The sequence below is a fragment of the Sphaerodactylus townsendi genome, linkage group LG17 (assembly GCF_021028975.2).
Source record: "Sphaerodactylus townsendi isolate TG3544 linkage group LG17, MPM_Stown_v2.3, whole genome shotgun sequence".
NCBI lineage: Eukaryota > Metazoa > Chordata > Lepidosauria > Squamata > Sphaerodactylidae > Sphaerodactylus > Sphaerodactylus townsendi.
Window position 1 is genome coordinate 4,272,151 of NC_059441.1, and position 25,488 is coordinate 4,297,638.

Consider the following 25,488-nt stretch of genomic DNA (forward strand, 5'->3'; position numbering starts at 1 on the left):
CACCCCCCCCCCCCCCCACCCCCCCCCCCCCCCACCCCCCCCCCCCCCCACCCCCCCCCCCCCCCACCCCCCCCCCCCCCCACCCCCCCCCCCCCCCACCCCCCCCCCCCCCCACCCCCCCCCCCCCCCACCCCCCCCCCCCCCCACCCCCCCCCCCCCCCACCCCCCCCCCCCCCCACCCCCCCCCCCCCCCACCCCCCCCCCCCCCCACCCCCCCCCCCCCCCACCCCCCCCCCCCCCCACCCCCCCCCCCCCCCACCCCCCCCCCCCCCCACCCCCCCCCCCCCCCACCCCCCCCCCCCCCCACCCCCCCCCCCCCCCACCCCCCCCCCCCCCCACCCCCCCCCCCCCCCACCCCCCCCCCCCCCCACCCCCCCCCCCCCCCACCCCCCCCCCCCCCCACCCCCCCCCCCCCCCACCCCCCCCCCCCCCCACCCCCCCCCCCCCCCACCCCCCCCCCCCCCCACCCCCCCCCCCCCCCACCCCCCCCCCCCCCCACCCCCCCCCCCCCCCACCCCCCCCCCCCCCCACCCCCCCCCCCCCCCACCCCCCCCCCCCCCCACCCCCCCCCCCCCCCACCCCCCCCCCCCCCCACCCCCCCCCCCCCCCACCCCCCCCCCCCCCCACCCCCCCCCCCCCCCACCCCCCCCCCCCCCCACCCCCCCCCCCCCCCACCCCCCCCCCCCCCCACCCCCCCCCCCCCCCACCCCCCCCCCCCCCCACCCCCCCCCCCCCCCACCCCCCCCCCCCCCCACCCCCCCCCCCCCCCACCCCCCCCCCCCCCCACCCCCCCCCCCCCCCACCCCCCCCCCCCCCCACCCCCCCCCCCCCCCACCCCCCCCCCCCCCCACCCCCCCCCCCCCCCACCCCCCCCCCCCCCCACCCCCCCCCCCCCCCACCCCCCCCCCCCCCCACCCCCCCCCCCCCCCACCCCCCCCCCCCCCCACCCCCCCCCCCCCCCACCCCCCCCCCCCCCCACCCCCCCCCCCCCCCACCCCCCCCCCCCCCCACCCCCCCCCCCCCCCACCCCCCCCCCCCCCCACCCCCCCCCCCCCCCACCCCCCCCCCCCCCCACCCCCCCCCCCCCCCACCCCCCCCCCCCCCCACCCCCCCCCCCCCCCACCCCCCCCCCCCCCCACCCCCCCCCCCCCCCACCCCCCCCCCCCCCCACCCCCCCCCCCCCCCACCCCCCCCCCCCCCCACCCCCCCCCCCCCCCACCCCCCCCCCCCCCCACCCCCCCCCCCCCCCACCCCCCCCCCCCCCCACCCCCCCCCCCCCCCACCCCCCCCCCCCCCCACCCCCCCCCCCCCCCACCCCCCCCCCCCCCCACCCCCCCCCCCCCCCACCCCCCCCCCCCCCCACCCCCCCCCCCCCCCACCCCCCCCCCCCCCCACCCCCCCCCCCCCCCACCCCCCCCCCCCCCCACCCCCCCCCCCCCCCACCCCCCCCCCCCCCCACCCCCCCCCCCCCCCACCCCCCCCCCCCCCCACCCCCCCCCCCCCCCACCCCCCCCCCCCCCCACCCCCCCCCCCCCCCACCCCCCCCCCCCCCCACCCCCCCCCCCCCCCACCCCCCCCCCCCCCCACCCCCCCCCCCCCCCACCCCCCCCCCCCCCCACCCCCCCCCCCCCCCACCCCCCCCCCCCCCCACCCCCCCCCCCCCCCACCCCCCCCCCCCCCCACCCCCCCCCCCCCCCACCCCCCCCCCCCCCCACCCCCCCCCCCCCCCACCCCCCCCCCCCCCCACCCCCCCCCCCCCCCACCCCCCCCCCCCCCCACCCCCCCCCCCCCCCACCCCCCCCCCCCCCCACCCCCCCCCCCCCCCACCCCCCCCCCCCCCCACCCCCCCCCCCCCCCACCCCCCCCCCCCCCCACCCCCCCCCCCCCCCACCCCCCCCCCCCCCCACCCCCCCCCCCCCCCACCCCCCCCCCCCCCCACCCCCCCCCCCCCCCACCCCCCCCCCCCCCCACCCCCCCCCCCCCCCACCCCCCCCCCCCCCCACCCCCCCCCCCCCCCACCCCCCCCCCCCCCCACCCCCCCCCCCCCCCACCCCCCCCCCCCCCCACCCCCCCCCCCCCCCACCCCCCCCCCCCCCCACCCCCCCCCCCCCCCACCCCCCCCCCCCCCCACCCCCCCCCCCCCCCACCCCCCCCCCCCCCCACCCCCCCCCCCCCCCACCCCCCCCCCCCCCCACCCCCCCCCCCCCCCACCCCCCCCCCCCCCCACCCCCCCCCCCCCCCACCCCCCCCCCCCCCCACCCCCCCCCCCCCCCACCCCCCCCCCCCCCCACCCCCCCCCCCCCCCACCCCCCCCCCCCCCCACCCCCCCCCCCCCCCACCCCCCCCCCCCCCCACCCCCCCCCCCCCCCACCCCCCCCCCCCCCCACCCCCCCCCCCCCCCACCCCCCCCCCCCCCCACCCCCCCCCCCCCCCACCCCCCCCCCCCCCCACCCCCCCCCCCCCCCACCCCCCCCCCCCCCCACCCCCCCCCCCCCCCACCCCCCCCCCCCCCCACCCCCCCCCCCCCCCACCCCCCCCCCCCCCCACCCCCCCCCCCCCCCACCCCCCCCCCCCCCCACCCCCCCCCCCCCCCACCCCCCCCCCCCCCCACCCCCCCCCCCCCCCACCCCCCCCCCCCCCCACCCCCCCCCCCCCCCACCCCCCCCCCCCCCCACCCCCCCCCCCCCCCACCCCCCCCCCCCCCCACCCCCCCCCCCCCCCACCCCCCCCCCCCCCCACCCCCCCCCCCCCCCACCCCCCCCCCCCCCCACCCCCCCCCCCCCCCACCCCCCCCCCCCCCCACCCCCCCCCCCCCCCACCCCCCCCCCCCCCCACCCCCCCCCCCCCCCACCCCCCCCCCCCCCCACCCCCCCCCCCCCCCACCCCCCCCCCCCCCCACCCCCCCCCCCCCCCACCCCCCCCCCCCCCCACCCCCCCCCCCCCCCACCCCCCCCCCCCCCCACCCCCCCCCCCCCCCACCCCCCCCCCCCCCCACCCCCCCCCCCCCCCACCCCCCCCCCCCCCCACCCCCCCCCCCCCCCACCCCCCCCCCCCCCCACCCCCCCCCCCCCCCACCCCCCCCCCCCCCCACCCCCCCCCCCCCCCACCCCCCCCCCCCCCCACCCCCCCCCCCCCCCACCCCCCCCCCCCCCCACCCCCCCCCCCCCCCACCCCCCCCCCCCCCCACCCCCCCCCCCCCCCACCCCCCCCCCCCCCCACCCCCCCCCCCCCCCACCCCCCCCCCCCCCCACCCCCCCCCCCCCCCACCCCCCCCCCCCCCCACCCCCCCCCCCCCCCACCCCCCCCCCCCCCCACCCCCCCCCCCCCCCACCCCCCCCCCCCCCCACCCCCCCCCCCCCCCACCCCCCCCCCCCCCCACCCCCCCCCCCCCCCACCCCCCCCCCCCCCCACCCCCCCCCCCCCCCACCCCCCCCCCCCCCCACCCCCCCCCCCCCCCACCCCCCCCCCCCCCCACCCCCCCCCCCCCCCACCCCCCCCCCCCCCCACCCCCCCCCCCCCCCACCCCCCCCCCCCCCCACCCCCCCCCCCCCCCACCCCCCCCCCCCCCCACCCCCCCCCCCCCCCACCCCCCCCCCCCCCCACCCCCCCCCCCCCCCACCCCCCCCCCCCCCCACCCCCCCCCCCCCCCACCCCCCCCCCCCCCCACCCCCCCCCCCCCCCACCCCCCCCCCCCCCCACCCCCCCCCCCCCCCACCCCCCCCCCCCCCCACCCCCCCCCCCCCCCACCCCCCCCCCCCCCCACCCCCCCCCCCCCCCACCCCCCCCCCCCCCCACCCCCCCCCCCCCCCACCCCCCCCCCCCCCCACCCCCCCCCCCCCCCACCCCCCCCCCCCCCCACCCCCCCCCCCCCCCACCCCCCCCCCCCCCCACCCCCCCCCCCCCCCACCCCCCCCCCCCCCCACCCCCCCCCCCCCCCACCCCCCCCCCCCCCCACCCCCCCCCCCCCCCACCCCCCCCCCCCCCCACCCCCCCCCCCCCCCACCCCCCCCCCCCCCCACCCCCCCCCCCCCCCACCCCCCCCCCCCCCCACCCCCCCCCCCCCCCACCCCCCCCCCCCCCCACCCCCCCCCCCCCCCACCCCCCCCCCCCCCCACCCCCCCCCCCCCCCACCCCCCCCCCCCCCCACCCCCCCCCCCCCCCACCCCCCCCCCCCCCCACCCCCCCCCCCCCCCACCCCCCCCCCCCCCCACCCCCCCCCCCCCCCACCCCCCCCCCCCCCCACCCCCCCCCCCCCCCACCCCCCCCCCCCCCCACCCCCCCCCCCCCCCACCCCCCCCCCCCCCCACCCCCCCCCCCCCCCACCCCCCCCCCCCCCCACCCCCCCCCCCCCCCACCCCCCCCCCCCCCCACCCCCCCCCCCCCCCACCCCCCCCCCCCCCCACCCCCCCCCCCCCCCACCCCCCCCCCCCCCCACCCCCCCCCCCCCCCACCCCCCCCCCCCCCCACCCCCCCCCCCCCCCACCCCCCCCCCCCCCCACCCCCCCCCCCCCCCACCCCCCCCCCCCCCCACCCCCCCCCCCCCCCACCCCCCCCCCCCCCCACCCCCCCCCCCCCCCACCCCCCCCCCCCCCCACCCCCCCCCCCCCCCACCCCCCCCCCCCCCCACCCCCCCCCCCCCCCACCCCCCCCCCCCCCCACCCCCCCCCCCCCCCACCCCCCCCCCCCCCCACCCCCCCCCCCCCCCACCCCCCCCCCCCCCCACCCCCCCCCCCCCCCACCCCCCCCCCCCCCCACCCCCCCCCCCCCCCACCCCCCCCCCCCCCCACCCCCCCCCCCCCCCACCCCCCCCCCCCCCCACCCCCCCCCCCCCCCACCCCCCCCCCCCCCCACCCCCCCCCCCCCCCACCCCCCCCCCCCCCCACCCCCCCCCCCCCCCACCCCCCCCCCCCCCCACCCCCCCCCCCCCCCACCCCCCCCCCCCCCCACCCCCCCCCCCCCCCACCCCCCCCCCCCCCCACCCCCCCCCCCCCCCACCCCCCCCCCCCCCCACCCCCCCCCCCCCCCACCCCCCCCCCCCCCCACCCCCCCCCCCCCCCACCCCCCCCCCCCCCCACCCCCCCCCCCCCCCACCCCCCCCCCCCCCCACCCCCCCCCCCCCCCACCCCCCCCCCCCCCCACCCCCCCCCCCCCCCACCCCCCCCCCCCCCCACCCCCCCCCCCCCCCACCCCCCCCCCCCCCCACCCCCCCCCCCCCCCACCCCCCCCCCCCCCCACCCCCCCCCCCCCCCACCCCCCCCCCCCCCCACCCCCCCCCCCCCCCACCCCCCCCCCCCCCCACCCCCCCCCCCCCCCACCCCCCCCCCCCCCCACCCCCCCCCCCCCCCACCCCCCCCCCCCCCCACCCCCCCCCCCCCCCACCCCCCCCCCCCCCCACCCCCCCCCCCCCCCACCCCCCCCCCCCCCCACCCCCCCCCCCCCCCACCCCCCCCCCCCCCCACCCCCCCCCCCCCCCACCCCCCCCCCCCCCCACCCCCCCCCCCCCCCACCCCCCCCCCCCCCCACCCCCCCCCCCCCCCACCCCCCCCCCCCCCCACCCCCCCCCCCCCCCACCCCCCCCCCCCCCCACCCCCCCCCCCCCCCACCCCCCCCCCCCCCCACCCCCCCCCCCCCCCACCCCCCCCCCCCCCCACCCCCCCCCCCCCCCACCCCCCCCCCCCCCCACCCCCCCCCCCCCCCACCCCCCCCCCCCCCCACCCCCCCCCCCCCCCACCCCCCCCCCCCCCCACCCCCCCCCCCCCCCACCCCCCCCCCCCCCCACCCCCCCCCCCCCCCACCCCCCCCCCCCCCCACCCCCCCCCCCCCCCACCCCCCCCCCCCCCCACCCCCCCCCCCCCCCACCCCCCCCCCCCCCCACCCCCCCCCCCCCCCACCCCCCCCCCCCCCCACCCCCCCCCCCCCCCACCCCCCCCCCCCCCCACCCCCCCCCCCCCCCACCCCCCCCCCCCCCCACCCCCCCCCCCCCCCACCCCCCCCCCCCCCCACCCCCCCCCCCCCCCACCCCCCCCCCCCCCCACCCCCCCCCCCCCCCACCCCCCCCCCCCCCCACCCCCCCCCCCCCCCACCCCCCCCCCCCCCCACCCCCCCCCCCCCCCACCCCCCCCCCCCCCCACCCCCCCCCCCCCCCACCCCCCCCCCCCCCCACCCCCCCCCCCCCCCACCCCCCCCCCCCCCCACCCCCCCCCCCCCCCACCCCCCCCCCCCCCCACCCCCCCCCCCCCCCACCCCCCCCCCCCCCCACCCCCCCCCCCCCCCACCCCCCCCCCCCCCCACCCCCCCCCCCCCCCACCCCCCCCCCCCCCCACCCCCCCCCCCCCCCACCCCCCCCCCCCCCCACCCCCCCCCCCCCCCACCCCCCCCCCCCCCCACCCCCCCCCCCCCCCACCCCCCCCCCCCCCCACCCCCCCCCCCCCCCACCCCCCCCCCCCCCCACCCCCCCCCCCCCCCACCCCCCCCCCCCCCCACCCCCCCCCCCCCCCACCCCCCCCCCCCCCCACCCCCCCCCCCCCCCACCCCCCCCCCCCCCCACCCCCCCCCCCCCCCACCCCCCCCCCCCCCCACCCCCCCCCCCCCCCACCCCCCCCCCCCCCCACCCCCCCCCCCCCCCACCCCCCCCCCCCCCCACCCCCCCCCCCCCCCACCCCCCCCCCCCCCCACCCCCCCCCCCCCCCACCCCCCCCCCCCCCCACCCCCCCCCCCCCCCACCCCCCCCCCCCCCCACCCCCCCCCCCCCCCACCCCCCCCCCCCCCCACCCCCCCCCCCCCCCACCCCCCCCCCCCCCCACCCCCCCCCCCCCCCACCCCCCCCCCCCCCCACCCCCCCCCCCCCCCACCCCCCCCCCCCCCCACCCCCCCCCCCCCCCACCCCCCCCCCCCCCCACCCCCCCCCCCCCCCACCCCCCCCCCCCCCCACCCCCCCCCCCCCCCACCCCCCCCCCCCCCCACCCCCCCCCCCCCCCACCCCCCCCCCCCCCCACCCCCCCCCCCCCCCACCCCCCCCCCCCCCCACCCCCCCCCCCCCCCACCCCCCCCCCCCCCCACCCCCCCCCCCCCCCACCCCCCCCCCCCCCCACCCCCCCCCCCCCCCACCCCCCCCCCCCCCCACCCCCCCCCCCCCCCACCCCCCCCCCCCCCCACCCCCCCCCCCCCCCACCCCCCCCCCCCCCCACCCCCCCCCCCCCCCACCCCCCCCCCCCCCCACCCCCCCCCCCCCCCACCCCCCCCCCCCCCCACCCCCCCCCCCCCCCACCCCCCCCCCCCCCCACCCCCCCCCCCCCCCACCCCCCCCCCCCCCCACCCCCCCCCCCCCCCACCCCCCCCCCCCCCCACCCCCCCCCCCCCCCACCCCCCCCCCCCCCCACCCCCCCCCCCCCCCACCCCCCCCCCCCCCCACCCCCCCCCCCCCCCACCCCCCCCCCCCCCCACCCCCCCCCCCCCCCACCCCCCCCCCCCCCCACCCCCCCCCCCCCCCACCCCCCCCCCCCCCCACCCCCCCCCCCCCCCACCCCCCCCCCCCCCCACCCCCCCCCCCCCCCACCCCCCCCCCCCCCCACCCCCCCCCCCCCCCACCCCCCCCCCCCCCCACCCCCCCCCCCCCCCACCCCCCCCCCCCCCCACCCCCCCCCCCCCCCACCCCCCCCCCCCCCCACCCCCCCCCCCCCCCACCCCCCCCCCCCCCCACCCCCCCCCCCCCCCACCCCCCCCCCCCCCCACCCCCCCCCCCCCCCACCCCCCCCCCCCCCCACCCCCCCCCCCCCCCACCCCCCCCCCCCCCCACCCCCCCCCCCCCCCACCCCCCCCCCCCCCCACCCCCCCCCCCCCCCACCCCCCCCCCCCCCCACCCCCCCCCCCCCCCACCCCCCCCCCCCCCCACCCCCCCCCCCCCCCACCCCCCCCCCCCCCCACCCCCCCCCCCCCCCACCCCCCCCCCCCCCCACCCCCCCCCCCCCCCACCCCCCCCCCCCCCCACCCCCCCCCCCCCCCACCCCCCCCCCCCCCCACCCCCCCCCCCCCCCACCCCCCCCCCCCCCCACCCCCCCCCCCCCCCACCCCCCCCCCCCCCCACCCCCCCCCCCCCCCACCCCCCCCCCCCCCCACCCCCCCCCCCCCCCACCCCCCCCCCCCCCCACCCCCCCCCCCCCCCACCCCCCCCCCCCCCCACCCCCCCCCCCCCCCACCCCCCCCCCCCCCCACCCCCCCCCCCCCCCACCCCCCCCCCCCCCCACCCCCCCCCCCCCCCACCCCCCCCCCCCCCCACCCCCCCCCCCCCCCACCCCCCCCCCCCCCCACCCCCCCCCCCCCCCACCCCCCCCCCCCCCCACCCCCCCCCCCCCCCACCCCCCCCCCCCCCCACCCCCCCCCCCCCCCACCCCCCCCCCCCCCCACCCCCCCCCCCCCCCACCCCCCCCCCCCCCCACCCCCCCCCCCCCCCACCCCCCCCCCCCCCCACCCCCCCCCCCCCCCACCCCCCCCCCCCCCCACCCCCCCCCCCCCCCACCCCCCCCCCCCCCCACCCCCCCCCCCCCCCACCCCCCCCCCCCCCCACCCCCCCCCCCCCCCACCCCCCCCCCCCCCCACCCCCCCCCCCCCCCACCCCCCCCCCCCCCCACCCCCCCCCCCCCCCACCCCCCCCCCCCCCCACCCCCCCCCCCCCCCACCCCCCCCCCCCCCCACCCCCCCCCCCCCCCACCCCCCCCCCCCCCCACCCCCCCCCCCCCCCACCCCCCCCCCCCCCCACCCCCCCCCCCCCCCACCCCCCCCCCCCCCCACCCCCCCCCCCCCCCACCCCCCCCCCCCCCCACCCCCCCCCCCCCCCACCCCCCCCCCCCCCCACCCCCCCCCCCCCCCACCCCCCCCCCCCCCCACCCCCCCCCCCCCCCACCCCCCCCCCCCCCCACCCCCCCCCCCCCCCACCCCCCCCCCCCCCCACCCCCCCCCCCCCCCACCCCCCCCCCCCCCCACCCCCCCCCCCCCCCACCCCCCCCCCCCCCCACCCCCCCCCCCCCCCACCCCCCCCCCCCCCCACCCCCCCCCCCCCCCACCCCCCCCCCCCCCCACCCCCCCCCCCCCCCACCCCCCCCCCCCCCCACCCCCCCCCCCCCCCACCCCCCCCCCCCCCCACCCCCCCCCCCCCCCACCCCCCCCCCCCCCCACCCCCCCCCCCCCCCACCCCCCCCCCCCCCCACCCCCCCCCCCCCCCACCCCCCCCCCCCCCCACCCCCCCCCCCCCCCACCCCCCCCCCCCCCCACCCCCCCCCCCCCCCACCCCCCCCCCCCCCCACCCCCCCCCCCCCCCACCCCCCCCCCCCCCCACCCCCCCCCCCCCCCACCCCCCCCCCCCCCCACCCCCCCCCCCCCCCACCCCCCCCCCCCCCCACCCCCCCCCCCCCCCACCCCCCCCCCCCCCCACCCCCCCCCCCCCCCACCCCCCCCCCCCCCCACCCCCCCCCCCCCCCACCCCCCCCCCCCCCCACCCCCCCCCCCCCCCACCCCCCCCCCCCCCCACCCCCCCCCCCCCCCACCCCCCCCCCCCCCCACCCCCCCCCCCCCCCACCCCCCCCCCCCCCCACCCCCCCCCCCCCCCACCCCCCCCCCCCCCCACCCCCCCCCCCCCCCACCCCCCCCCCCCCCCACCCCCCCCCCCCCCCACCCCCCCCCCCCCCCACCCCCCCCCCCCCCCACCCCCCCCCCCCCCCACCCCCCCCCCCCCCCACCCCCCCCCCCCCCCACCCCCCCCCCCCCCCACCCCCCCCCCCCCCCACCCCCCCCCCCCCCCACCCCCCCCCCCCCCCACCCCCCCCCCCCCCCACCCCCCCCCCCCCCCACCCCCCCCCCCCCCCACCCCCCCCCCCCCCCACCCCCCCCCCCCCCCACCCCCCCCCCCCCCCACCCCCCCCCCCCCCCACCCCCCCCCCCCCCCACCCCCCCCCCCCCCCACCCCCCCCCCCCCCCACCCCCCCCCCCCCCCACCCCCCCCCCCCCCCACCCCCCCCCCCCCCCACCCCCCCCCCCCCCCACCCCCCCCCCCCCCCACCCCCCCCCCCCCCCACCCCCCCCCCCCCCCACCCCCCCCCCCCCCCACCCCCCCCCCCCCCCACCCCCCCCCCCCCCCACCCCCCCCCCCCCCCACCCCCCCCCCCCCCCACCCCCCCCCCCCCCCACCCCCCCCCCCCCCCACCCCCCCCCCCCCCCACCCCCCCCCCCCCCCACCCCCCCCCCCCCCCACCCCCCCCCCCCCCCACCCCCCCCCCCCCCCACCCCCCCCCCCCCCCACCCCCCCCCCCCCCCACCCCCCCCCCCCCCCACCCCCCCCCCCCCCCACCCCCCCCCCCCCCCACCCCCCCCCCCCCCCACCCCCCCCCCCCCCCACCCCCCCCCCCCCCCACCCCCCCCCCCCCCCACCCCCCCCCCCCCCCACCCCCCCCCCCCCCCACCCCCCCCCCCCCCCACCCCCCCCCCCCCCCACCCCCCCCCCCCCCCACCCCCCCCCCCCCCCACCCCCCCCCCCCCCCACCCCCCCCCCCCCCCACCCCCCCCCCCCCCCACCCCCCCCCCCCCCCACCCCCCCCCCCCCCCACCCCCCCCCCCCCCCACCCCCCCCCCCCCCCACCCCCCCCCCCCCCCACCCCCCCCCCCCCCCACCCCCCCCCCCCCCCACCCCCCCCCCCCCCCACCCCCCCCCCCCCCCACCCCCCCCCCCCCCCACCCCCCCCCCCCCCCACCCCCCCCCCCCCCCACCCCCCCCCCCCCCCACCCCCCCCCCCCCCCACCCCCCCCCCCCCCCACCCCCCCCCCCCCCCACCCCCCCCCCCCCCCACCCCCCCCCCCCCCCACCCCCCCCCCCCCCCACCCCCCCCCCCCCCCACCCCCCCCCCCCCCCACCCCCCCCCCCCCCCACCCCCCCCCCCCCCCACCCCCCCCCCCCCCCACCCCCCCCCCCCCCCACCCCCCCCCCCCCCCACCCCCCCCCCCCCCCACCCCCCCCCCCCCCCACCCCCCCCCCCCCCCACCCCCCCCCCCCCCCACCCCCCCCCCCCCCCACCCCCCCCCCCCCCCACCCCCCCCCCCCCCCACCCCCCCCCCCCCCCACCCCCCCCCCCCCCCACCCCCCCCCCCCCCCACCCCCCCCCCCCCCCACCCCCCCCCCCCCCCACCCCCCCCCCCCCCCACCCCCCCCCCCCCCCACCCCCCCCCCCCCCCACCCCCCCCCCCCCCCACCCCCCCCCCCCCCCACCCCCCCCCCCCCCCACCCCCCCCCCCCCCCACCCCCCCCCCCCCCCACCCCCCCCCCCCCCCACCCCCCCCCCCCCCCACCCCCCCCCCCCCCCACCCCCCCCCCCCCCCACCCCCCCCCCCCCCCACCCCCCCCCCCCCCCACCCCCCCCCCCCCCCACCCCCCCCCCCCCCCACCCCCCCCCCCCCCCACCCCCCCCCCCCCCCACCCCCCCCCCCCCCCACCCCCCCCCCCCCCCACCCCCCCCCCCCCCCACCCCCCCCCCCCCCCACCCCCCCCCCCCCCCACCCCCCCCCCCCCCCACCCCCCCCCCCCCCCACCCCCCCCCCCCCCCACCCCCCCCCCCCCCCACCCCCCCCCCCCCCCACCCCCCCCCCCCCCCACCCCCCCCCCCCCCCACCCCCCCCCCCCCCCACCCCCCCCCCCCCCCACCCCCCCCCCCCCCCACCCCCCCCCCCCCCCACCCCCCCCCCCCCCCACCCCCCCCCCCCCCCACCCCCCCCCCCCCCCACCCCCCCCCCCCCCCACCCCCCCCCCCCCCCACCCCCCCCCCCCCCCACCCCCCCCCCCCCCCACCCCCCCCCCCCCCCACCCCCCCCCCCCCCCACCCCCCCCCCCCCCCACCCCCCCCCCCCCCCACCCCCCCCCCCCCCCACCCCCCCCCCCCCCCACCCCCCCCCCCCCCCACCCCCCCCCCCCCCCACCCCCCCCCCCCCCCACCCCCCCCCCCCCCCACCCCCCCCCCCCCCCACCCCCCCCCCCCCCCACCCCCCCCCCCCCCCACCCCCCCCCCCCCCCACCCCCCCCCCCCCCCACCCCCCCCCCCCCCCACCCCCCCCCCCCCCCACCCCCCCCCCCCCCCACCCCCCCCCCCCCCCACCCCCCCCCCCCCCCACCCCCCCCCCCCCCCACCCCCCCCCCCCCCCACCCCCCCCCCCCCCCACCCCCCCCCCCCCCCACCCCCCCCCCCCCCCACCCCCCCCCCCCCCCACCCCCCCCCCCCCCCACCCCCCCCCCCCCCCACCCCCCCCCCCCCCCACCCCCCCCCCCCCCCACCCCCCCCCCCCCCCACCCCCCCCCCCCCCCACCCCCCCCCCCCCCCACCCCCCCCCCCCCCCACCCCCCCCCCCCCCCACCCCCCCCCCCCCCCACCCCCCCCCCCCCCCACCCCCCCCCCCCCCCACCCCCCCCCCCCCCCACCCCCCCCCCCCCCCACCCCCCCCCCCCCCCACCCCCCCCCCCCCCCACCCCCCCCCCCCCCCACCCCCCCCCCCCCCCACCCCCCCCCCCCCCCACCCCCCCCCCCCCCCACCCCCCCCCCCCCCCACCCCCCCCCCCCCCCACCCCCCCCCCCCCCCACCCCCCCCCCCCCCCACCCCCCCCCCCCCCCACCCCCCCCCCCCCCCACCCCCCCCCCCCCCCACCCCCCCCCCCCCCCACCCCCCCCCCCCCCCACCCCCCCCCCCCCCCACCCCCCCCCCCCCCCACCCCCCCCCCCCCCCACCCCCCCCCCCCCCCACCCCCCCCCCCCCCCACCCCCCCCCCCCCCCACCCCCCCCCCCCCCCACCCCCCCCCCCCCCCACCCCCCCCCCCCCCCACCCCCCCCCCCCCCCACCCCCCCCCCCCCCCACCCCCCCCCCCCCCCACCCCCCCCCCCCCCCACCCCCCCCCCCCCCCACCCCCCCCCCCCCCCACCCCCCCCCCCCCCCACCCCCCCCCCCCCCCACCCCCCCCCCCCCCCACCCCCCCCCCCCCCCACCCCCCCCCCCCCCCACCCCCCCCCCCCCCCACCCCCCCCCCCCCCCACCCCCCCCCCCCCCCACCCCCCCCCCCCCCCACCCCCCCCCCCCCCCACCCCCCCCCCCCCCCACCCCCCCCCCCCCCCACCCCCCCCCCCCCCCACCCCCCCCCCCCCCCACCCCCCCCCCCCCCCACCCCCCCCCCCCCCCACCCCCCCCCCCCCCCACCCCCCCCCCCCCCCACCCCCCCCCCCCCCCACCCCCCCCCCCCCCCACCCCCCCCCCCCCCCACCCCCCCCCCCCCCCACCCCCCCCCCCCCCCACCCCCCCCCCCCCCCACCCCCCCCCCCCCCCACCCCCCCCCCCCCCCACCCCCCCCCCCCCCCACCCCCCCCCCCCCCCACCCCCCCCCCCCCCCACCCCCCCCCCCCCCCACCCCCCCCCCCCCCCACCCCCCCCCCCCCCCACCCCCCCCCCCCCCCACCCCCCCCCCCCCCCACCCCCCCCCCCCCCCACCCCCCCCCCCCCCCACCCCCCCCCCCCCCCACCCCCCCCCCCCCCCACCCCCCCCCCCCCCCACCCCCCCCCCCCCCCACCCCCCCCCCCCCCCACCCCCCCCCCCCCCCACCCCCCCCCCCCCCCACCCCCCCCCCCCCCCACCCCCCCCCCCCCCCACCCCCCCCCCCCCCCACCCCCCCCCCCCCCCACCCCCCCCCCCCCCCACCCCCCCCCCCCCCCACCCCCCCCCCCCCCCACCCCCCCCCCCCCCCACCCCCCCCCCCCCCCACCCCCCCCCCCCCCCACCCCCCCCCCCCCCCACCCCCCCCCCCCCCCACCCCCCCCCCCCCCCACCCCCCCCCCCCCCCACCCCCCCCCCCCCCCACCCCCCCCCCCCCCCACCCCCCCCCCCCCCCACCCCCCCCCCCCCCCACCCCCCCCCCCCCCCACCCCCCCCCCCCCCCACCCCCCCCCCCCCCCACCCCCCCCCCCCCCCACCCCCCCCCCCCCCCACCCCCCCCCCCCCCCACCCCCCCCCCCCCCCACCCCCCCCCCCCCCCACCCCCCCCCCCCTTTACCCACCCCGCGCCCCCCCCCACCCCCCCCCCCCCCCCCCCCCCCCCCCCCCCCCCCCCCCCCCCCCCAAAAACCCCCCCCCCCCCCCCCCCCCCCCCCCCCCCCCCACCCCCCCCCCCCCCCCCCCCCCCCCCCCCCCGCCCCCCCCCCCCCCCACCCCCCGCCCCCCCCACCCCCCCCCCCCCCCCCACAACCCCCCCCCCCCCCCCCCCCCCCCCCCCCCACCCCCCCCCCCCCCCACCCCCCCTCCCCCCCACCAGCCTTTTCATTGTGAAGTTATAAGAGGAAATGTGCGGCTTGCCTACAGGCTTACTTTTAAAAATGAAAACTGGGAATGATTTCGTTTTAATAGGTTGTTATAATCATACTGCACTACAGCAATTTGTCAACTACTATTTTTACCAGCCTCCCCAAAAGGCTTCTGATGGCAAGGGGAAACAGCAGCTAAGGAAGTCGAGGTAAGGAAAATCGTGCTGATGTGGACGCAAGACTGGAAAAAAATGCAAAACTTCCAGGACCCTACAGCACCCAAAGGCGTCCTATGATCTTTGTAGCAAACCGGGGGAAAGCAGAAGGCGACATCATGTAGCTACTCTAAAAACACTGTCGCCAAAACACCTGGGTGGAAACAGAACAGCCCCAAAATTCAGGAGCGCAACTCTCACCTTCCCATGTTTAAAAATACACAAGAAATAAGTTTAACTGGAAGCCACATAGCTATAAACCACATTTTCTTTAAACAAACAAACAAAAAGATAGGCACCACACTAAACATTTAGATTCAGCAAGTTCTCCCTAGAAATATTGCCATAAAAGTATTGATTTTTACCCTACCCAATTGACTGAAAAGTTGTTTGTATAGCAGTATTGGCCCAGGCAATGCACCGGAACAATTCTGCTACACAGAGTAATCAAGTGCATTTCTGAAGTATAATTATACTGTCATAAAAATGAAGCCAAGATACTCTTCCCTTCCAGCAATAAACCTGGAAAGGCAATAACCCCCCCCTCACAGCCTCCCCCAGACTCCAATGAAACAGTGTCTTCCAAAGAGCCTAACCCCCTCCCCTCCCTTGCTCTCCCCTTGAGCCACGGTTAGCATGAAAGTGATCAATATCTCAATCTCCATAAACTATTTCAATAATAGTTAGTTCACCTGGAAACAGAAACTGAACGTTTCTGCTCAGCGACCTGGAACGTACCTTCTTGTTTGCGGAATGTGGGTAATATTTCATTGCCATAATGGATATGACTCGGTGCAGGGTTTTTTGTAGACACACATACACACACGGGCGCGCGCGCGCGCGCACACACTTTCATTCTTCAGTTAGAAATCAATGCGTGCGCACAGATTTCAGAAACAAGCTCCGGGTGACGGTACAGAAAGCTGCCAGACAAGGGGGAAAAAAGAAAAGAAACAAAAGAAACGCCGCCAAAGCATTTGCCATTTGTTTTGTTTGACAAAAGCCCACCGACGTCAGCAGGTGAAAAAGCCTGCCTGTAGCTAGAGCAGAATCCAGTCACCTGTACACTTTTAAAATATGGGAATTTCAATTTAGCAGGCGGTAGTCTGACCTAGCCAAATCTCATCAGAGGTCTCAGAAGCGAAGCATTGTTGGCCTTGGTTAGTGCTCGGATGGGTGACCACCAAGGAAGTTCAGGGTCTCTATGCACAGGTAGGCAATGAGCAACCACCCCTGTTTGCCACTTGCCTTGAAAGCTCTAGGACAGTGAAGGTGAGCCTTTTTGAGACCGAGTGCCCAAATTGCAACCCAAAACCCACTTATTCATCGCAAAGTGCCAACACGGCAATTTAACCTGAATTCTGAGGTTTTAGGCCCCTTCCGCACACGCAAAATAATGCATTTTCAAACCACTTTCACAACTGTTTGCAAGTGGATTTTGCTATTCCGCACATCTTCAAAGAGCACTGAAAGCAGTTTGAAAGTGCATTATTCTGCATGTGTGGAGTGAGCCTGAGTTAGAAAAAATGGTTGGCTCTAAGGCATGCATTACTCGGGAGTAGGCGTGGCGGTAGTTGATGGCTTTGCTTTGAAGCTACCATGCAACTCTTTGAACAGGTGAATCACGACCCTAGGAGGGTTTACTCAGAAGCAAGTCACATTGCCAGCAACCGAGCTTACTCCCAGGTAAAGGATCACACTTTAGTTCTTTGCATGAAAATCAGTGGGGTTTAACAGCGCTTAACAGGGTTATCTACACTGCTTCCCCAAAACTAGGTCTTCGGTTTAATGCTAATAATCCAGCCCAACGGCCCAGGCCAGCCTAGATTGTGTGTGTGTGTGGGGGGGGGTGATTTCCTCCCCACATGATGAACTCTGTTTGTGCGTGCCCACAGAGAGGGCTCTGAGTGCCACCTCTGGCACCCGTGCCATAGGTTCGCCATCACTGCTCTAGGAGGTCACCCTACGTCAGCTGTGCCACCCAAAGTGGGCCATACTCATTCTCTCCCCAAAAGCACCTCATGACAGCAGTGGTTCCAGTGTGTTTGTGAGTCAGCTACAATTTGTCGGTATATACTTATTATTATATTATATTAATTTCAGTTCAACTGGTACCACAACACAAAAGGGAACAGGATGGAATACAGAATATAACTGACCTGGCAGAAGTAGAAACTTCCACCAGAAGAGAAACCGAAAGGACTGAGGAGAAACAGCCCCCCAACAGGAAAAAATATTTCTACCATACATCAAGGGAATCACAAATCAAATAGGGAAATTGATGAAAAAACATACCCTACAAACCTACAGCAGATGCTAAGCTCAGCAAAGGACAAGAGAGACCCCCTCACTTCATTACGATCAGCAAAGGACAAGAGAGACCCCCTCACAGTCTGTTGCATACCCTGCAGCTGTGGAAAGGTCTACATTGGAACGACAAAACGCAGCATTCAGACTCGTATTAAGGAGCACGAAAGACACTGTCGGCTTAACCATCCTGAAAAATCCGCAATTGCAGAACATGCTCTAAACAAAATGGGACATAACGTTTTATTTCAAAACACTGGCATTCTGGACAACTCGGAAGGTTACTATGTCAGACCACACAGGGAGGCCACTGAAATCCACAAGCACCAAGAAAACTTCAACAAGAAGGAAGAGACTCTGAGAATTAACAGAACTTGGCTACCAGTAATTAAAAACACCAGAACCAAAGGCCAAGGGCATGCTGGGTTCATGGACAATGGACTCCACCCAGACACAGGGTTTGCATTCACTAAGGCTGTTGCTGCGGCAGGGAATGCAAATGTGAATCACTCCCTGGACTGAAAAACCCGACCCGTATTACAATGCAGGCAACCACACCTTTGCATAGCAAGTTTCATCCAATCACTTAATGATTGGTTCCCCACCATGGGACATGGACATACCCCACTAAACATTCCCTTCTCACTGGACACAGTGTATAATAGACTTCCCTCTGCGATACGCCTCTGAAGATGCCAGCCACAGATGCAGGCGAAATGTTAGGAACAAGATCCACCAGACCACGGCCACGCAGCCCAGAAAACCCACCACAACCAGTTCCACCAGAAGGTCACAACATCTGCAATAAATTTTCTTCAAGGAACACCTTCACAGCCGTTGACAGCTTTCCCAGTTGATGGTTTCCATCCAACATGCGTTAGGTGCGGTCTCCTTGGGGTAAAAACCTGTGACGTTGTAACTGGCTCAGTACTACACGCTTCCGGGGTCCCTTACCTCGCTTAGCCTGCAGGCACCTCCAGAATTCCGTCACAGGGCAGGATTCTGCGACGCAATTGCTGCTGCAATAACTGCAACCATGCACAGAATGGATGCTCAAGGACCAACCACAAAACAGCAGGGATCGATGATATATATTTGTAACTATTTAACGCTGCAGGCAGAAACTCTGTTGAGCGGGATGCCTTTTCATTGACACAGCCAATCAGAAGCCTTGCAAAAGCCCCACCTACTCCCATCCATTTTTTACAAGCACTCAGCAGGCACCCCAAAATGGGTCAGAGCACCACGGCGCCCACAGGATGGAGAACCTGGCACACTCTAAAAGGCAGCCGCTTCCGAGGGACTCGTACAGTGAAAGGCGGGCTCCAGCCGGCAAGACACATCGTCCACCTCTGAGCGACAGCCAGCCCCATGCAGCAACCGCAGCGCCTGCAAATTCAACCTGAAAGAGGTAAAAGAGGCCAAAGTCACTGGAACAGGGGTCTGCAACTGCGGCTCTCCAGATGTTCATGGACTACAAATCCCATCAGCCCCTGCCAGCATGGCCAAATGGGGGGGCTGATGGGAATTGTAGTCCATAACACGCGGCTCTCCAGATGTTCATGGACTACAATTCCCATCAGCCCCTGCCAGCATGACCAATGGGAATTCTAGCCCATAGCCAATTGGCCATGCTGGCAGGGGCTGATGGGAATTGTAGCCCATGGCCAATTGGCCATGCTGGCAGGGGCTGATGGGAATTCATCTGGAGAATTGCAGGTTGCAGACCCCTGCACTGGAATATCAACAATCCCGATGGATGGGGATAGACTGGGAAGCAGATAGCAATGAAGTGGTTAATTCTGGGCTGTTCAAATGATTCACGTAGCTCAGCAGGCAAAGCAAATCCCGCTGAACCCTTCAACACTTGGGGACTGGAGAGACCACGTGTCCGAAACCGAGGCTGAGCCGCTTGCTGCTATAATAACTGTCCACAGATCTAGCGTCCACTCAGAAACATAATCCCTTCCAACAGCCACCAGAATATCCTGGGGCCATGAGTTCCACAGGCCAACTGTGCCTGTGGAACTCCCTGGCTGTTGATCGATGTGTCTTCTCCGTTAGGAGTCTACTGCTATGCAGCCTCTATCCTTCACAAAAAAACGTTTATTTGGTTTGTCTCAGGCTGGCAGCCTAAAAATAAATGGACGGTTTTGAGAGGAAGGTGCTGTTTCATCCGCGGGACTCCCCAGGGCCGTTCAGTTCTCCCCGCTCGCTTTCCAGGCTAGAAACCACAAACTGCTTCACTCCAGAAACAGGTCGTCTGGACTACGGTAGCTACCTTCTGTATCTCTTTTGGCTTTGACAGGATCAATAAACAAGATATATAAAGACAGGGGGGTTATTTTTCAAGAACTATGGTAGAGATGGAAGGAAACTCCTAAAAACCTTAAATACAACAGGACCTTCCCGGTGGAAGAACAAAGGCTAGAAACTCTATGAGTTATCAATGGAGAAAAGGGTGGGGGGAGCTTTCCTTTCCCAAAAGTTAAAGCTGGAAGGAAGGGTGCGTGGAAAACACTCACTTGTAGACTGTTCCGCCGTTGCCGTGACCGAGGATGTCTCGATACCGTATGTCTCGTTCATTTATCTCCATGAGGGAAAAAAGAAAAACAAAAGAGGTGTCAAGCCGTGGATGGAAGTGTCAAGGAAATGCAACTCCGGGCCATAAACTACCAGCCGCCTGGGTCATTTCAAGTTCAGCCGCAAGAACAGGGAGATCAATACAACATTTGCTGTCCAATTTATAAAAGACAATACCAAGGGACAAAGTGATGGAAAGTTTAATGACAATTTGTTTGCCTGGGTCATTTCATTAAAATTTGATAAAAGGTGTCAAAAATGGAATGATAACATAGCTCATGAGGAGCAGGCGACGGGAGAGGGAGGAAGGGTCTTCGGGGCAGAGTTACAACCAAGGCCTAGTTGGGGAGGGGACTAGAAAGCAGATCAGCCAGGCCTTGGACCTTAAGCCTCGCCCGGAAGTTAGATCCAGAGATGGGGAACAATCACTGCAAACAAGTGGATCCAACTCGTCCCAGGTCAGCCAGCTCAAGGAGATCTGTGAAATAACAGGTGAAGGGGAACAGGTCTACCGAAGGAGGAGGAGGAGGAGGAGGAGGAGGAGGAGGAGGAGGAGGAGGAGAAGAGGAGGAGGAGGAGGAGGAGGAGGAGGAGGAGGAGGAGGAGGGGGGGAGGAGGAGGAGGAGTTTGGATTTATATCCCCCCTTCTCTCCTGCGGGAGACTCAAAGGGGCTTACAAGCTCCTTGTCCTTCCCCACTCACAACAAACACCCTGTGAGGTGGGTGGGGCTGAGAGAGCTCAGAAGAGCTGTGACTAGCCCAAGGTCACCCAGCTGGCGTGTGTGGGAGTGCACAGGCTAATCTGAATTCCCCAGATAAGCCTCCACAACTCAAGTGGCAGAGCTGGGAATCAAACCCGGTTCCTCCAGATCAGAGTGCACCTGCTCTTAGCCACTGCTCTTAGCCGCTATGCACTGGAGTTGGCTGCAGGATCACACGCGCCCTTCCCACAGCCGTTCCCCAAAAGAAGCCTCTCTCTTCACGGTTACAACTAACTAGAGCCCAGGTTTTGCACAGCAAAACCAGCATTCTGAAGACCGCAAGGCTCCATGGCAGCACTGGAAAGACCCAGGCAACGTAAGATAGGGGCATATCAAACTGGGAAGGTCTTTTGATTGCTAGCAGCAGTGGCATAGGAGGTTAAGAGCTCATGTATCTAATCTGGAGGAACCAGGTTTGATTCCCAGCTCTGCCGCCTGAGCTGTGGAGGCTTATCTGGGGAATTCAGATTAGCCTGGGCACTCCCACACACGCCAGCTGGGTGACCTTGGGCTAGTCACAGCTTCTCGGAGCTCTCTCAGCCCCACCTACCTCACAGGGTGTTTGTTGTCAGGGGGGAAGGGCAAGGAGATTGTAAGCCCCTTTGAGTCTCCTGCAGGAGAGAAAAGGGGGATATAAATCCAAAACTCTTCTTCTTCTCTAAAGTTTAAGAACCAGGGCACTGTTCATTTAAAAACCTTAAAAAACACATTCCCACCTGATCAGGGACCCCAGGGCAAGGCACATAACAATATGAAAACATTAAAACAATTTTAAAAGATGTTTTAAAATGTACACTAATTCAGTAGAAATACCAGAGCCAGGGATGAGGTGGCTATTGGGGAGGTACCAAATGAAACAGAAAAGTGGCGGTTGTGCGTTTTCCACGTCTTGTGGCTGTGATCTGGTAGCTTTCACTGTTAACGTTTCACCTGCATCTACGAACGGCCTCTTCAGAGGCACGTCACAGCGAGATGTGTTTCTCTCCGTGGCACGCGAGAGCAGGGCCGACTTCGGGCGTGGCTCACTACAAAAAGCTGAAATTGTTGTACAGAATGGCTGTTGTAGCTGTTTGGCTGCATCCCCGGGCAAAACGCTAGAAGCTAAAACTACCAGACCACGGTCACACAGTCCAGAAAACCCGCAACAGCCACAACGACTTTCGAAAACACATTAAGAACATAAGAACTACTAGCCTGTTGGATCAGACCAGAGCCCATCTAGTCCAGCACTCTGCTACTCGCAGTGGCCCACCAGGTGCCTTTGGGAGCTCACATGCAGGATGTGAAATGCAGGATGTGAAAGCACAGAACAGCCTTCACCTGCTTGAGGAAGACACCAATACAGGGAAACAGACCAATTTCCCTGGGAAGGGAGCTCCAAAGTTTTGGTGCCATGACAGAGAAGGGTCACCTGTGTAGTCTCAGATGACTGTGGCCCCCCAAAGGAATAATAACATTGGAAGAGACCCCAAGAGCCATCAAGTCCAACCCCCTGCAATGCAGGAACACACAATCAAAGCACTCCTGGCAGATGGCCATCCAGCCTCTCTTTAAAAGCCTCCAAAGAAGAAGACTCCACCACACTTAGAGGTGGTGCATTCCACTGGCGAACATCCCTAAATGTCAGGAAGTTTTTCCTGATGTTTAGGTGGAATCTCTTTTCCTGCACCTTGAACCCATGACTCCTGGTCCTAGTCTCTGGAGCCGCAGAAAGCAAGCTTGCTCACTCACCAACGTGACATCCCTTCAAATATCTAAACATGGCTCTCATGTCACCTCTTAGCCTTCTCTTCACCAAATACACAGAAGACCTTCAAAGATGACCAGACCGAACAAGTAAATTCATATCAGAGACGACAGCCCATGAGGTACGTTGTCCCGGGTCATAAAGGATTTTACGGCTTGACCGCATGCAAGTTATATCAGGAGGAAAAAATCTGATGGGCTACTTAGTTGGAATAAAAGGTCCACCCAACACTCAGGCCTCAGCAGGCAGGTTTTAGAAATAAATTGTGCTAGAATAACTTCAAGTAGTAATCTACTTGAGGGCCCCAAAAGTGATGCTTAAAATATTTCGTGCTGCACCACAACGCAACGCTCATTTATCCAGGGAAATATGCTTCCTTCTATAAGCGTTTAGGCCTAAAGAGCGGGCAATCTGTGATCATTAGAAGTGGAAAAGTGGACTTTATATAAATTGCCTATTGAGTGTGCAGCGGCGAACTTGGTAGATTGAAATTAATTAATACGCAATGGCCAGCCATGAATCAAAATTAAGGTTTGTTCTACGAGGTTTTTCCTCCGGAATGATTTTTTTTCTCATTTCAACACCGTCAGGAAAAGAAGGGGAGAGCGTTTGTGCTTGAGGCGACTGATTCTGAATGGCTTTTTCTTCACACAAGTACTGCAGTTCAATTTGTCCCTTATGAGAAAAAACCTAGATCGGAGAGTCAGTAAACCTGGTAGTAGTAGTAGTAGTAGTAGTAGTAGTAGTAGTAGTAGTAGTAGTAGTAGTAGTAGTAGTAGAAGAAGAGGAAGAAGAAGAGGAGGAGGAGGAGGAGGAGGAGGAGGAGGAGGAGAAGGAGAAGGAGAAGAAGAAGGAGAAGAAGAAGAAGAGAAGAGGAGGGAGGGAGGGAGGCAGAGAAGAGAGAGGAGGGAGGAGGAGGAGGGAGGAGAGGAGGGAGGGAGGGAGGGAGGAGGGAGGGAGGAGGAGTTTGGATTTATATCCCCACTTTTCTCTCCTGCAGAGGAGACTCAAAGGGGCTGACAATCTCCTTGCCCTTCCCCCCTCACAACAAACACCCTGTGAGGTGGGTGGGGCTGAGAGAGCTCCGAGAAGCTGTGACTAGCCCAAGGTCACCCAGCTGGCGTGTGTGGGAGTGCACAGGCTAATCTGAATTCCCCAGATAAGCCTCCACAGCTCAGGTGGCAGAGCTGGGAATCAAACCTGGTTCCTCCTGATTAGATGCACGAGCTCTTAAACCCTATGCCACTGCTGCTCCTTTAAATCCCACGAGGCTCACTGGGGGACATCTGGCCGGCCATCTCCACTCTGCCTAGCCTACCTCACAGGGTTGGTTGAGGACCAAGAGGAATAGGGGGAGAAGAACCCTATCTGTTGGCTAGAGCTCGCTGGAGGATCAAATGTATAGATTGGACTGGCCCTCCATATGCCAAGTGAGCTCTTGCCGTGACATTTTCCACGGTGCCTTCCCCGTGTTTCGTGTGCTCTGCAGACAGCCAGAATCTGGGCCCATCCTATTGAGGGGTCTGTGCTGCAGAAGACCACCCCCCCCCAGAAAGGCACGGAGGGTGGGGCGGGGGGGGGGGAGAGGTGGCTGCCATGAGTGCTGGGGAGTATGAAAGGGAGTTTGGCACAAGAAGCCCTTTTTTGTGGAGGGCGGAGTCTTTGCTGGGGGAGGTCCGACTGCAGCCTTGTCTTATTGCATATCGCATGTGGCAATTTTGCTCTATTGCGGCATGCACAGTGGATCGAGCTAGGATCTCAAACCCCTACTCTGCCATGAAAGCTTGCTTGCTGACCTTGAGGAGATTGTAAGACCTCAGCCTAGCCTACCCCTCGGGATTGTTGTGAGGATAAAGCGGAGGAACGTAAGGAAGAGAGCTCTGTTGGATCAGATCAGCGGTCCATTTAATTCCAGCATCCGGTCTCACATAGTGGCCAACCAGTTCCTCTGAAGATCCAGCTACGGAGAGGCCGCGGCCTTCTCTTGTACAGTGATGCCAGCCACTTTGGGGTCCCCTTTGTTAAAGTAAACATGTGAATGTTTCTTATCTTTCTACTGGAACTGGTTTTCTACTTATGTGGGGCACCTCGTGTCTCCTGGAAAGCAGCACAGAGACACAATTTCCAGAGATACCTCCGAAAGGGCCCAGGATCCTGAAATGGACAAGAGAAAACGAGACCGCGCCAGTGGGCAGGAAAGGACAAAGGAGAGCAAAATACAAAACTGAGACCAATTACTCACGGCTGGCTGTTCCCTGCCCTCACGCTAGAAGTGCTCTCGCCTTCCACGTGGAAAGCAAGAAGTGCACGGAGGGCAAGAGGAAGCCCGCTGGGCAGAGGCGTTCCTCCCATTGGGCAAAGTGGGCAGTTGCCCAGGGCACCACCTTGTGGGGGGCACCAAAAATGCAGGCGGGATTTTTTTGAATTTTCAGTGTTTTTTTTTTCTGTTTTTGGCCTGCAGGGGGGCGCAGTTTTTAGGCTAGCAGCACCACAATTTCAGGGATTTTTCATGAGACTATCCTAATGATATCACCCAGGTTTGGTGAGGTTTGGTTTAGGGAATCCAAAATTATGGAGTGTCCCCATCCCCCATTGTTTCCAATGGGAGCTAATAGGAGATGGGGGCTACACCTTTGAGGGTCCATAACTTTGGACCCCCTGAACCAAACTTCACCAAACCTGAGTGGTATCATCAGTTGGGGCTCATGAAGATACTCTGAAATTTTGGTGCTGCTATCTTAATAATTGCGCCCCTGACAGCAGGCACACCCTAAAAATTTCCCCAGATTCTCCTTTTAAATCCCCCCTTCCTGCCAATGCTTGTTTTCTTTCTTTCTTTTATTCTTTCAATGCCTAATAAAGGTTGTTGTTGGGGGGGGGGGGGCATCAAACTCAGGTTTTGCCCAGGGCTCCAGTTTGCCTAGGTACGCCACTGCCGCTGGGACAAGAAATCTAGGCATGATGAGCCTCCTCTCTCGGCACGCGGCAAAGAGGAAGCGCGTTGGGGCATGATTTCCTGTCCCGATGCACTTCCGGTCCATTGTCATGCCAGAGCGCTGGTGAATAACCAGCCCGAGAGTTTATCCAACTCTTCTAGATCCCGACATGTTTTGCCATTTGCTTCGTCAGGGGTTCTTCTACGGAAATTTCTCAGCTCAGACACTTCTGCAGAAGATCCCTTTGACAAAGCAAACTGCAAAATGTGTAGAGATCCAGGAGAGCTAGAGGGGTCTGCAACCTGCGGCTCTCCAGATGTTCATGGACTACAATTCCCATCAGCCCCCATGCAGGCAGGGGCTGATGGGAATTGTAGTCCATGAACATCTGGAGAGCCGCAGGTTGCAGACCCCTGACTCTCTGCCTTGCCCCTTGCTCTCCTTTCTCTTCTCCTGAGATGGTCACCTAGGTACATCATCTTAGGAGCACCCCCTATACCAGTGATGGCGAACCTTTTTTGAGGAGACCGAGGTGCCCCAGGTGCAACCCAAAACCAACATTTTATGTAAAAGTGGCAGCAACATGGCAGATTTAACCTGCCCTGAATACTGAGGGTTTTAGTTT

The 25,488-nt window shown here is 74.1% G+C and overlaps 1 protein-coding gene across 1 annotated transcript in view; it reads right to left on the minus strand.

Moving 5' to 3' along the window:
• The window catches only part of MAP2K5 (mitogen-activated protein kinase kinase 5), a 76,330-nt gene that overhangs the window by 10,544 nt on the left and 40,298 nt on the right, over window positions 1-25,488 (minus strand). Inside the window, exons 7-9 of the mRNA XM_048482086.1 lie at window positions 19,362-19,426; window positions 18,147-18,238; window positions 15,415-15,452 (exon numbers count right to left, since the gene is read on the minus strand). Coding sequence (XP_048338043.1) covers window positions 15,415-15,452; window positions 18,147-18,238; window positions 19,362-19,426 — 195 coding nt within the window. The remainder of the gene's footprint in view (window positions 1-15,414; window positions 15,453-18,146; window positions 18,239-19,361; window positions 19,427-25,488) is intronic.